Consider the following 12899-nt stretch of genomic DNA (forward strand, 5'->3'; position numbering starts at 1 on the left):
CACCCCCCCAGTGGGTGTGGGCAGTGGGCCGGGTGGACAGCTGGTGCTCAGGATGGGGGGGGGTGCCTCCTCCTAGGGCTGCTCTGGGGGAAACGGGGATGGGGAGGCTGGACCCCGAGCCTTGGCAGGGCACCCACCCGGGTGCTCACCCCACACATGCCCCACGCTGCCAGCTCTCCCCGCTGCTGCCAGGCAGGCTCCCTGTGCCTGGCTGTGGCCCAGGGTATTGTCAACAGCCTCTGTGCCTCAAGTACCTCTGTGCCAGGCACTGCTGGGGAGGTGAAGGGCTGGGTTATGCTCCTGTGTGACCCCAACAAAACCATCCACTTGAACCTCGGATTCCCCCTTGGGAACCCCAGGCACAGTATACTGCTTAACGGCCAGCATTTGCTACTATTTTTTCCTCACAAAGCCCTACTGGGTGTGTGGCTTTACAGACAGGAAACTGAGGTCTTGAGACCCAAGTTTCTCGCCAAGGTCACCCAGCTGATTCCATTGCTGCTTTTTTCTTTAGGGCCACACCTGTGGCATATGGAGGTTCCCAGGCTAGGGGCTGAATCAGAGCTGTAGCTGGCGCCCTATGCCACAGTCATGCCAGATCCGAGCCACGTCTGCGACCCACACCACAGCTCACGGCAACACCGGATCCTTAACCCACTGTGTGAGGCCGGGAACTGCGCATTCCAGTTTTTAGGAATTCCAGTGTGAACCTGGTGGAGTGGCAGCAGCAGACATTCTGCGGGAGGAGGGAAGGTTCTAGATGTGTGTTGGCAGGGAGGGGCCCCTGCTCCCAGGGTACAGGTAGTATCAGACCTTCTTCTGGCTGAGCTGCCCCGAGGCCCCCAAACCCACCTGTAGGAGGGTCCACCTTGCTGTTCTTTTTGCTTTTTAGGGCCGCAGCCGTAGCATAAGGACGTTCTCAGGCTAGGGGTCCAATCAGAGCTACAGCTGCCGGCCTACACCACAGCCACAGCAACGCCAGATCCGAGCTGCGTTTGCCGCCTACACCACAGCTCATGGCAACGCCAGATCCTTAACTCACAGAGTGAGTCCAGGGATCCAACCTGCATCCTCACGGATTCTACTCTGGTTTGTAACCCATTGAGCCACAATGGGTACTCCCTCACTCTTTCTTTTTTGTGGGAGTTCCTGGGCCAGAGATCGAGCCACTATAGTAACAACCCTGGATCCTTAACCCCCTGAGCCACAAGGTAACTCCCACCTTGCTGTTTCTTATGGCTGTTGAGGAAACCAAGGCCCAGAAACCCCAGGACAGGACAGATCCTAGAGCGCATGGTCACGGCTGCAGCGAGGACTCCCGTGGCTTGCAGGGGAGATGACCCTCACACCCTCACACCCTCAGGGTTGGGGGGGCGCCCCAGGCACCACCCTGCAGCTGTATAGAGCTGGGGGAGGGGGGTGGGTGCTGAGTCATGGATCCTGCAGAGACTCACAAAGGGATTGGGTTCCTGGGCACAGATTAGCCACCCACGCCCACCCACCCTGGTGACACAGGCTCTGGCTGGGCTGTGCTGGGAGGCAGGTGTGCCCTTTTCCCTTATTACCCGTCCCAAGGGCCCTGTATCTCCGACCTAGGGAGCCAGGCTCAGGCCACGGGTACGGCCTCCGCCAGCGATGGTGCTATAATGACTGTGGTCAGGGACCAACTATAGCCGCCCCCCACCTGCCACCATGGGCTGCTCTGGGCCTTGGGACAGTGTGGCCAGTGACTGCCCTTCAGGGAAGGGAGTGACTCAGAGAGCCGAAGGGCCTTGGCACACTGTTCAGCCAGGCCAGGTCTGGGACCACACACTTCAGCCCCCAGGCTCATCCCGAGTGGCACCCCGACCCCCCCTCCCCACAGGCCCCTCACAGGCTCACCAGGCCCTTGCTGTCCACTGGCACTTGACGTGCGCCGGATCGTTCAAATTGGCCAGCAGGCCTATGGGGACTTGGTCAAAAGCAGGGGCCGTCATCCCCATTCTGCACACATGGAACCAGAGGCTGACTTACCCCCAGCTGCAAGAGGACCCAGCTGGGAAGTACAGGAGCTGGACTCAGACGAGACGTGTAGGCCACATCCTCCAGGGAGGTGGGGCAACCAAGGCGCCCCCACCCACCAGGGCAGACACAGAAGGGCCTCCAAATCCCAAAGAACTGCTGCTGTCCACCAACAGCCAGCTCCAGGTCCTGCAGACAGTGACCTCTGACCCCAGCAATACCAACACCCCATATCCCAGGCCTGTGCTAGCTCTGGAGTGAGCCAGGCGGCGGGGCTGGTGGAAGGGGCCAGGTGCACGGATGGCAAGGGAGGCCTACTGGACTGAAGCCTCCCAGGGGCCTCTGAGCAGAGAGCAAAAGGCTGTCCTCCGTCGCCGACCCACTGGATGCTGAGCCACGCAGCCACCTGGCCAGTCACCACAGTGGTCCCCCCACAGACCCTCACACACCTCATACTGGGTGGTACCGATCTGTGTTTATTGAATAACCCACATCCAGGACACAGTGAATGATTCCACATCAAGGAAGCCATAGGCGTATCCCCCTTTCCAGTGAAAAAACCACCCCCCCACCCCTAAACAATAACGAGAAAAGGCACAGTATGTACACGTGACACAGGGGCTGGCTCACCTGGTGGGTGGGGGATGGAGAGGAGAGGAGAGGGGGCCAGGTCCAAGGCAACTGTTCCCGCCTGCACTTGGCACCAAGGGAGCCCCTGCTGTGAGAACCCCCAGGTCTGTGCTGAGGTCCCGGCCCACTTTCTGGCCCAAGCAGCCTCCCAGCAGGCTTGGGGGGACCAGGCAGTCCTCAGGCCCCAGGAGAAATGGCCTCCAGGCAGGCACCAAGCCAGGGGATCCAGAAAGTGGGACCACTCTCCCACCCAGGACCCCCCCCCAAGGCAGGGGAGTTCATTCCTAGGGCCCATCTTGGGCAGCACTGTGCCCATCCCGAAAAGGGGCTTGTCACTAGGGAGGGCTTGGGGTCTGGTCCCTGCCACCCTGGCTTATTTTCAGGTCAAGAATTAGGGATAAAAATAGACAATGGAGGTAGGAGTTGAGGTGGGAGCTGAGAAGCCATACCGAAGGCCCTCTGGCCCAGCCCCAGCGGCGGCTCCATCCCTCCAATCCCTCCAGCCCCCGGGGGCCTACCCCCAGCTCAGGCTGACATCCCAGGGGGCGGGGGAGTGGGAAGGAACAGGACAATTAAATAAGAGACCATTTATTTTTTAAAAAATTAAAAAATAATGCCGACATTATTTCATCCATGCCCAGGCCTGCCCCCTGCCTCCCACCCACCTCCCGGGGCCAGGCCGCCTCCCTCCCTGGCTGTCCTGTGCAATCACGAGAAAACAAGGAACTGGCTTTGTCAGGCACGAGGGCGGGGATGCAGAGCTGGGGAGGGAAGCAGGATGCCACAGCAGCTTAGCCCTGCATCACGGCAACCCCAAGCACACTGGTATAAAAACATTCGTATAAAAAGGGGGGCGTGCTGGGCACAGCGCCAAGGGCGAAGTGCTCTGGTGCCAGAGCCCTACATCCCTCAGAGGGAAAGCCTGATAAAAACAGGGAAGGAGGGGAGGGTTGATGTTCAGAGGAAGCACGTCCTGGGAGGCCCAGAGGTGGGGCTGGGCGGCTTGGGAGCTCCCCCTGCTGCCCCACCCTGTCTTTCCTTGCCCAGGCCCACTGGCCCCAGTCTGCAGGCATCTATCCACAGCAGTTTCAAGGGCTCTGCCCAGGGGCCCACTAGCCTGAGGTGGTCCCAGAGCCTCGGGAGGTGACAGCTCTGCAGACAAGGCTCATCCTACAGCTCCCAGAGGGAGGACGGAGAGAGGCTGAGAGACCGAGGGAGGAGGGAGAGAGCCTGAGGGACAGAGGGAGGAGGGAGAGAGAGACAGAAGGAGGAGGGAGAGAGCGAGACTAAGAGACAGAGGGAGGTGATGGGCCGAGGTGGGCAAAGCCCGGTGGTCAGGAGGCGGCGATGGCGGTGCCACCCCCCAGCTTGACGATCATCTGCTGGCAGTCGTTGCATGAGCGCCGGTCGCCCACCTTCTCCAGGGTGCGGGCGGCCTCGGCCAGCAGCACTGCCCGCTGGCCCGGGGAGGAGAGGAAGGAGAGGGGAAGGTGGCGGCAGGCCAGCAGGATGGCGGTGGCCCGCTCTCGCTGGCCGGGCCAGGCGTCCACCTCTCCTGCGGGAAGGATGAGACACAGGTAGGAGCTACTCGCTGAAAGCCCGCTAGGACGCAGGCGCGGTCCCCAGGCTCGGTGTGACCCTGTTTATTGAACTGTCACCACCAGCACATGAGGGAGGTCTAGTGCCTCCTTAGTTCAGAGGAGATGCCCCTGGCTGCCCCCCTGGTAACGGGGGGCTGAGCTGCAGCCCATCAGTGGGGCTCTGGGGCCCGAGCTTCCTCTGGCTCCTGCACGGGGACACCCCCAGCACCCGCTCCACACTGAGGCTGGACCACAACAACCTGACCGGCATCATCCCAGGCCCACGGCACTTTTATGGACCCTTGCCAGCAGACCACCCCATCAAGCCTTGGGTTTCTTTGATCCTCACACCTTGGAGAACCCCGCAGAGGCTGAGCCCCCTCTCCCCTCCCCAGGCAGCGCCCGCCCAGGCCCAGGCGCCCGCGGTGGACTCACCGTGCTTGGCGCTCTGCGCTGTGCGCCGTCGCAGGCTGTGCTCTAATAGCTGGTGGGTGCGGGTGGGGCTGGCTCCTGCCATCAGGCGCACGGTGGCTTCGTGCAGAAACACCTGGTGAGGTGCAGGGGGACACAAGCCCAGGGCTGTCACCTGTCTGCACCCCTGCAGCATCTGGTCTGCCATCCGACGACACCCCTTCCCTTCTCCCCCACAATATCCTGCCCTGCTTGCCCCTTGAAGGACACCTCCTGTTCTCACTCTGACACCGGACACAAGCCGGGCAGGAACAGGCAACGGAGCACAGGCCAGCTGGTGGGGCAGGAGCGAGTGAGTGAGCTGAGGAAGAGGCTAAGGGCTGCCTCCTCTACAGGCGACTGAGAGCACCGACACGCCCTCTGGGGCTGGATGACAAGCGGCCTGGGTGTCCCCTTGAGTTGCCGGAGGAAGCCTGCAGCTTGCAAATAGGACAGAGGTGAGGCAGGGACAGGAGGCGGGGGCAGGGGAGCGCTGGACTGGCACCAAGGAGGGTCCTGTTTCCTACTGTTTCTTCAGAAAGGAAGAGTCTAGAAGGTTCCCAGTTGAAACTCGGCAGCTCTTCTATAAAATATGAGTCACTAGAGATGGGAGGGCCAGGCCTAAGTCTCTAATTTCTTGAAATCTCAAGGTTCTTTGATACCCGAGCATCTCATTGCATGAGGAGGGCCCTGTGCCGCCCGGGACGGGGTTCAGCAAGGGAGAGGCAGATGGAGGTGTTTTCAGAGGTGGCTCTGAGGCTGCCATGCTGGGCAGGCTTCCCCTTTTCCTCTGTAAGGGTGGCTCTCACATGTTCATGTTTTGGCTGCTGTGTCTGTCCTGGTTCACTGCTCAGAGGCCATGGTGTAACCCGTGAGGGTCCCAGGTCCCCAAGAGTGGGGCAGCCTCATCCTGAGCCCCCCCATACTTGGCCTTCCCTCCTGACACTCCTGGCTTCTCACTTGAATTCTTGGAAAATAATTCAGGCAAGAATATGTTGAGTACGTGGCTCTAATTAACCATAAAAATGAAACAATGTGTGGACTTGAGTCCAGAAAGCCCAGTTATACAGCTGCTCTCATAGCCTTATCTCAGACCCCGTGGCCACCGCCAAGGCGACATCACATGGAGAGTCGGAAGCAGAACCAAAGCCCCCAGTGGCTCAGAAAGAGTGAAATGCAGTTCTAGCGTGATTCTGCCCCCCGCCTCCAGGAAAGCCAGAAAGCTGCTCGTGTCCTTCCCGCCCCTCCCACGAGGGCTGGAAGCCCCCCACCCTCAGCCCTGCTCCCCCTGCCCTTGGAGCCCCACCCTCCATGCCCGCGTCTGCCGAGTGGGGTGCGATCTGTGCTGGCCTGTCACAGCAAGTACTCCACCAACATGAGGCAAATGAAGGGATGCTGGGCACCCAGCCCAGTGCCTGGCAGGTCAGCTGACCTCAGAGGGCCGACTCCGACCCCACTCTGGAGCCCCACTGGGTTCCAGGACTCTGATCTGACCTCTCCTGGCAGCAGGCTGGGTCTCACCTTGCGGTAGGCAGGGCGGAAGCCATGTGCCAGCCTGCGCAGGCTGCCCAGGTCCCGCTGGAAGCCAGCCAGCTCAGCACCTGATGCGTGGTAGGTCTCACCCAGGGCCTGGCTGGCCCCTGCCTGCTTTTGCCAGAGCACTGTCCGCAGCGACAGCAGCAGGTCACAGGTCAGCAGCTGGACCACCTGCGGGGTGAGCCACAAGGGAGTAGACAGGTGACTGGCTGATGACTCGGATAAGGATTCCAGCATCACTAGCCCCCCACCCCTGGCCCGACACCTGGCAGCTCCAGGAGCAAGAGGGGAGCCCCAGCTGGGGCGGCCCAGGACACACCGCAGGGAGTGAGACCACGTCAAGGGCGAGCTGAGTCCTCTCCATGGCCCCGGGTGGGAGATCCGTCTTCCCACTTCACGAGTGAGGAGGCCACGGCTCAGAGGGGGCAGCAGCTCAGGGAACACACGTGGCAGGGGCAGGAATGGAACCCTCATGGGCCTGACAGGAAGTCAAGGTCCCTCCCACTTCACAGCAGCCGCCCCACGGCTGGCCTGGAGGCTGAGACACTCAAAAGGTGCCACGGCCTGGGCCTTGCAGCAGCAGCAGAGCCTGGAGACGGAGGAGAGGGGAGAAGAGGCTCGCTGCTTCGACAGAGGGCAGCCAAGGGCTTCAGAGCAGCCGAACGCTTGGCCTCAGAGCCACTGACCCGGATCTACTGCACCTTTGCCATCGACTGACCACATGACCCACTACACGGCCAGGCCTCTGAGCTTCAGTTTCCTACCCACACAAGGGGCACCACGGGGCCTCCATGAGCGCTACATGAGAGCTCTGAGAGTGGGCACCACGCCCGGCCTCAGTCCACGCTGGCCACTGTCAGGCACCAAGGCCACACAGCACCGAGGCAGGGCCTCCTGCCTGGCCCCAGGGGGCCTCAGCACCAAGGGGCCGTGGGAGTGAGGAGAGCTGCGCGCGCCTGGAGATGGTCACACGCGGCCCTTAGACTCCGATGGACACGCCCAGGCCGGGCCTCATCTCACCCGGCACAGCTTTCCCGTCTCCAGGGCGCTGGACCCGGGGAGGTCACAGTGCCGCCCCAGGTCACCTGGATTCTCCTGGTGCCTGCATGGTGCCGACCTTGGCCAGTGTTTGCTTGGTTGCTGACAGTTTCAGGGGCACACAGACAAGGCCTCTCTCCTCAAAGGTGGCACTTCTAGGAGGAGGGTAGCAGCCTGGGGCTGAATTGAGCCCTCTGATGGAGGCCAGTTTCTGTGGGGCCCCTTCTCCCAGGCCCTCCTCCCCCTATAGAGGAACCCCAGCCCTAAGGGTGCCCACAGCTTCTCTCCTGTGCCCCAAACTCAGCTGAGACAGCCTGGTTCTCTCGTGAAGACAAACGCTCCTGCAGACCAGCAGAGGAAAGGCACAGAGTGGGCTGGGGCTGCCCCTCGAGCCTTTGGTCTTGGCCCTATCGGCACGCTGTCTCTCCTGTAGGGCTGGCGTGCCACCCTGGGCTCACCCCAGGGTCCAGGGCCACGGATGACTTCAAGCCAGAAGTGCCAGAGCAGCCACTTGGGACCAAACCCTTGTGAGGGGCTCCAAGACTGAGCCTGCGGGACATAGATGCTGCCTCTGCTCTTGGAGTGAAACCACGGGCCTCTCCGTGAACAGACAATGCTTCATCTTCAGCTGCAGGCACTCACCCTCCCCTCTCCTGGGTGGCCCTGCCTTGTGACCCAACAGTGACAGCAGTGCCCTGGGACAAGGCATAAGCGGAAGTCTCTTGAGGGCGGGCAGGCCTCTGTGATGCACTGTGGAAACACTGCACGGGTACTGCCAGAACATGCAATGCAACTACAATGCACCACAGCTGCCCACCTGAGGGTATGCCGGCGGCCGGGGAGGGTGGGCTGGCTCAGGATGTGCAGGCGAGGGGGCGAGCTGCCTGGAGCAAATGCATGGCCGTGGCCAGCTGGGGGCCACTCACCTGGGACTGACCCAGGTGGAGCCGTGCTTGGCCTGAGTCCTGAAAGGAAGCCCACCTGGACCAACAGGCTACGCTCCAGGGAAAGGGGCTGCTTGCCTGGCCGGTCTTTCCAACAGCCCCACGGCCGGGTAGGCTCAAGGTGGGTGCGAGTGCTTTTGGCCAGCAGAGCTGAGCACCTCCCCGAGGGGCCAGATGAGCCCCCACTCACATGGTTGAGGGTGGGGTCACAGGTAGCCCCGCTGACATTGAGGCTGCTCCACAGGTGGCCGCTGGCCCTCTCACAGTGGCAGAAGGAACTCTGCTGCCCATCCGCCTTCCCGGAGAGCGAGGCGTGCATGGCTCTGCAGGTGTGGAAGACAGCCTTCACGAGAGGGCTCCTGGACAGAGAGGCAGGAAGTCAGTGCCTGTCACCTGGACATTAAGAGGGCGGAGCCCGAGCCAGTGACCCACCCCCCCGCCATAACATGTCGTTCTTTTTTTTTTTTAGGGCCATACCTGCTGCATATGGAGGTTCCCAGGCTAGCTGTTGAATCAGAGCTGCAGCTGCCAGCCTACGCCACAGCCACGCCAGATCCGAGCTGAGTCTGAGTCTGCAATGCCAGATCCCTAAGCCACTGAGCGAGGCCAGGGATCAAACCTGTGCCCTCATGGATACTGAGTCAGGTTCATTACCACTGAGCCACAGTGGGAACTCTAACATGTGGTAATACTGAACCAAATGTTGCCACAATGGCTCCAGGCACCCAGCTCCAGATCTGAAACGCCAGCCCTGACTGAGGGCCAGGTCCTACCCCTAAGCGCCTTCCTCACTTGAGGAATTTCGACACGGTTCACTTTGCAGCAAAGGAGTCAGATAATAAATGCATTCGATGCAGACTATGCATGTCAGGCGGGGCAGGGGCCATGGAGGAAAGTCATGAGGAGGAAGGGGGGCACTTTATAAGGGTCAAGGATGTCCTCTATGGAAAGGGGACCCTTGTGCGGAGACCTGAAGGAGCCGGGGGACTGGCGCGGGCTTTCTAGGGAAGAGGGTTCTGGGCAGAGGAGCAGTAAGTGCCAAGGCCCTGAGCGTCTGACCATGCGAGACGATCCAGGAGCCAGCGAGGCTGGAGGAGGCCGAGAGGGGAGCAGAGGGAGACTGAACTCCCAGCCAGGCCCCCTCTCCTGGCCGTGGCCCTGCCCCCGGCCACCTCTGACCCTGCTGCTGACTCCGGCCTGGGAGCATCGTCTCCTCTCCCTTCCCTACTCACGGCCTCTGCTGACGTGGATGCCTTTGCCCAGAACATCCTTTCTTTCCATTTCCCACTTGTCTCCCAAGACTCGTTCCACCTGCCGGGCCTTCTGGCCATCCTTCCCGTCCTGTCCCCTACAAGCCTCCTCTGGCTGCCCACTGGATCAGGCCCTCTGCTCCCGACACTGACTTTTTTTTAGGGCCGCACTTCCAGCATATGGAGGTTCCCAGGTTAAGGGTCGAATTGGAGCTGTAGCTGCCGGCCTCCGCCACAGCCACGGCAACGCAGGATCCAAGCCACGTCTGCAACCTACACCACAGCTCACGGCAGTGCCAGATCCTCAATCCACTGAGCGAGGCCAGGGATCAAACCTGCAGCCTCATGGGTGCTAGTCAGATTCATTTCTGCTGAGCCACGACGGGAACTCCCGGACACTGACTTCTGGTTGATGGGCCTCCTTCCCGCACCAGGTGCTGTGTGAACTTGTGGAGGCTGATTTGCCTCTGGCCTGGAAGCCCTGCCCTGACGAGATGCGCTGGCTGCTTCACAGGAGCCATGACCGGCCTGGCAAAGGCAACAGCTCCCACGGAGGGAGTGCCGAGCAGCCCGGGCCACTGCGTATTTGCCCATGGTCCTAACTGGCTGTCCTGTGCACGGCTGCCTCCCAGAGCCTAGAATGCCCCCGGCACCCAATACGTCCTCTGTCAAGTGTCTGCTGAATGAACACTGGAACCCTGGAAGGAGCGGAGGAGACCTCAGAGGCCTGAGCCGGGCTCGGCACCAGGACTGCCACCGAGAAGGTCAAACATTCTCAGGCTCCTCCTCTGTGAAGCAGCCGCCACACTGCCCGCTGCCACCTGCGGCCACAGGCGGTACTGGCTTGACTATTTGCACCTGCTAAGAGGCCATTCCCCTAGAGGCTGGGTGTTCAACTCTCTGGCGGATCTTGGCCTCGTTTCATAGAGCAGATGGGGGAGGGAAGGGGGAGGGTGGGGTTGGGGTTCCACGGCATCCTTATCCCTAAAGAGCAAAGGGACCCCAGAGTGACGGCTGCGGCAGAGGGAAGGCCAGCTGAGGGTCCCTGCTCTCGGAGTGAGGTGACTTTAGGCAATGCACCTGTTGGCGGGGAGACAGCACGTACAGGGTGGTGCTCGCTGGTCAGCGTGCTTAGAAGCACGTTACCTAATACGCACACGAACCCCTAGTGTATCATGCGTTACCATAAAGTGAACGTACCCACGTCGTCACCGTTTAGGTCAAGAAGTGGATTATTTCCAGGACCAGAAGCCGTGTCCAGGGCTGCTCCCAACGATGCTCTCCCCTCTCTAAACCTATCACCTTCCGGACTTCTAACACCAGAGGTGGGGTATGCCTGTCCTTGAACTTTATATAAGATGGAATCGAGTGGTTTGCATTGTGTTTTCAATACTGTGTGTGTGAGGTTTGTTCAGTGTTCCACGTAGTAGTTGCTATTCCATTCCGGTGCATTCTGATGTGTGACTACAGCACAACTCATCTCCTGCAATTTTTTCTTTCTTTTTTTAGGGGCGCCCCTGCGGCATATGGAGGTTCCCAGGCGAGGGGTTGAATCCGAGCTGTAGCCACCAGCCTACACCAGAGCCATAGCAACGTGAAGTCCGAGCTGCATCTGCAACTTGCACCACAGCTCACGTCAACGCCGGGTCCTTAACCCCCTGAGCGAGGCCAGGGATCAAACCCGCAACCTCATGATTCCTAGTCAGATTCGTTTCCACTGGGCCATGACGGGAACTCCTATCTCTTGCATTCTTGATGAAAACGTGAAAAGCTCCCACTATCTGGCTCTTGTGAGTCTTGCATTCATGAACATCATCATGCATGTCTTTTGGTGAAGAGATGTATTTATTTTGGGCACATGCCTAGAAACTCCCTACATATTTAGTGTTAATAGGAACGCCCGCATCATTTTCTTAAGTAATGATGTACAATTTTGCCTTTTTTTTTTTTTTTTTTTAAGCAGGGAATGAGAATTCCAGATGTTCCACCTCACCAACACTGGGCATTGTCTGCTTTTAAAGTTTTAACTACTCTGGCGAGTGTCTAGTAATACTTCATTGTGTGGCACAGGCTGAATGTGTATGTCCCCCCAAATTCCTGTGTTCAAATCCTAATCTCCAAGGTGGTGGGGGGAGGTGGGGCCTTTGGGAGGGCTGCGGTCCTGAGGGATTAGCGCTCTCATAAAAGAGAGTCCAGGGTTCCTGGTGGCTCAGCAGGTTAAGGATCTGGCATCATCAACTCCTGCGGCTGGGGTTTGATCCCTGGTCTGGGAACTTCCTCATGCTGCAGGCATAGCCAAAAAGAGAGAGCGAGAGAGATTCCAGAATGCTCGCGAGCCCTTTCTACTGTGGACACCAGGAGAGGCCTGCGACCTGGAAGAGAGCCCTCGCCCGACCGAGCTGACACCTTCATCTGGGAGGTACAGCTTCTGTGAGAAATGTACCTCTATTTTTTTATAAGCAAAAACCAACCAACCAAAAAAACCCAAAACCAAAACTAAGCAGGGGTGGGTGGCAGGGGTGCAACTTCAATGAAACTACAGTGTCACACCGACTTTAGGGCATCTGCCTTGCCCTGTCTTTCTCATCTCCCCCCGGCTCTCCTGGCTGAGCGTCCACTTGATGGGAAATGCGACAGCTCTGGCTCCGGGGAAAGACCTGGTGAGGCCTTTCTGCCCTGGAGCATTTCACAACGTCTCTCTCGAGTAACAGAAGATGTCAGGGACACTCAGAGCCAGTCAGCAGCAGCCAGGATGTCGCAGGCTCCCGTCTCCATGGGCCAGATGCCCTCGAGAAACAGGCATGAGTCCCCCAAGAGGAGAGTCCAGAGCGCTCCGGTCATGCCTGTGCTCCAGGCCTTTCAGCGCAGGGCTGCTGGGGCGGAGGGCGGGGAGGACACGGGACGAGCGCCGGCGCACGAGCAAAGGAGCGCTGGGCGCACACGCGGCACTGGCCGGGAGCCATCAGCACACCACTGGCATCCCTGGGAGCCACCCACTCTCCCTTCCCGTTAGCCTGAGGCTCCACAGAGAACGGGGGAGGCAGCCCCGGAAGCAGCGCTGACAGCTGCTGGATCTCTCTCTCTCTCACACACACACGCACAAGGCGCTGGCCCAGGTGGGTTCTTCGCGAGCCCGCACACCCCACCCCCACTTTCTCTCTCCATCCGTCACAGAGTCCCCAGGCTGCCTGAGCCTGCACCCTGACGGACACCCAGACTGGCTCCCTCCCACAACCCAGACCGGCAGCGCCTAGACTTCCCTGGAGAGAAGCGAGCAAGGGGGTCAAGGTGGGCTACGCACTCTGTCACGTCCAGCGCCTTGGGGACACGCTCCACTTCGGTAAAGTGAGCACGCACAGCCGCGTCGTCTCCCTGGAGCCAGCTGACGGCCATGGTGATGGCAGACGCCCACCACCGACAGATGACGTCCGGACCTGGAGGCGAACAGAACCAAATGGGCTCCAGCAGCT

General features: G+C 60.1%; 1 protein-coding gene across 3 annotated transcripts in view; it reads right to left on the reverse strand.

Annotated features, from left to right (window-relative positions):
* SREBF2 (sterol regulatory element binding transcription factor 2) overlaps nucleotides 2455-12899 on the reverse strand; it is a 65241-nt gene continuing 54796 nt past the window's right edge. For all 3 annotated transcript variants that reach the window (XM_021091444.1, XM_021091445.1, XM_021091446.1), the window contains 5 exons: nucleotides 12731-12863; nucleotides 8370-8538; nucleotides 6183-6368; nucleotides 4647-4758; nucleotides 2455-4186 (listed from right to left, as the gene is read on the reverse strand). In XM_021091444.1, coding sequence (XP_020947103.1) covers nucleotides 3966-4186; nucleotides 4647-4758; nucleotides 6183-6368; nucleotides 8370-8538; nucleotides 12731-12863 — 821 coding nt within the window. In that variant the 3' untranslated portion in view covers nucleotides 2455-3965. The remainder of the gene's footprint in view (nucleotides 4187-4646; nucleotides 4759-6182; nucleotides 6369-8369; nucleotides 8539-12730; nucleotides 12864-12899) is intronic.

This window comes from Sus scrofa, chromosome 5, assembly GCF_000003025.6.
Source record: "Sus scrofa isolate TJ Tabasco breed Duroc chromosome 5, Sscrofa11.1, whole genome shotgun sequence".
In the NCBI taxonomy this organism is placed as follows: domain Eukaryota; kingdom Metazoa; phylum Chordata; class Mammalia; order Artiodactyla; family Suidae; genus Sus; species Sus scrofa.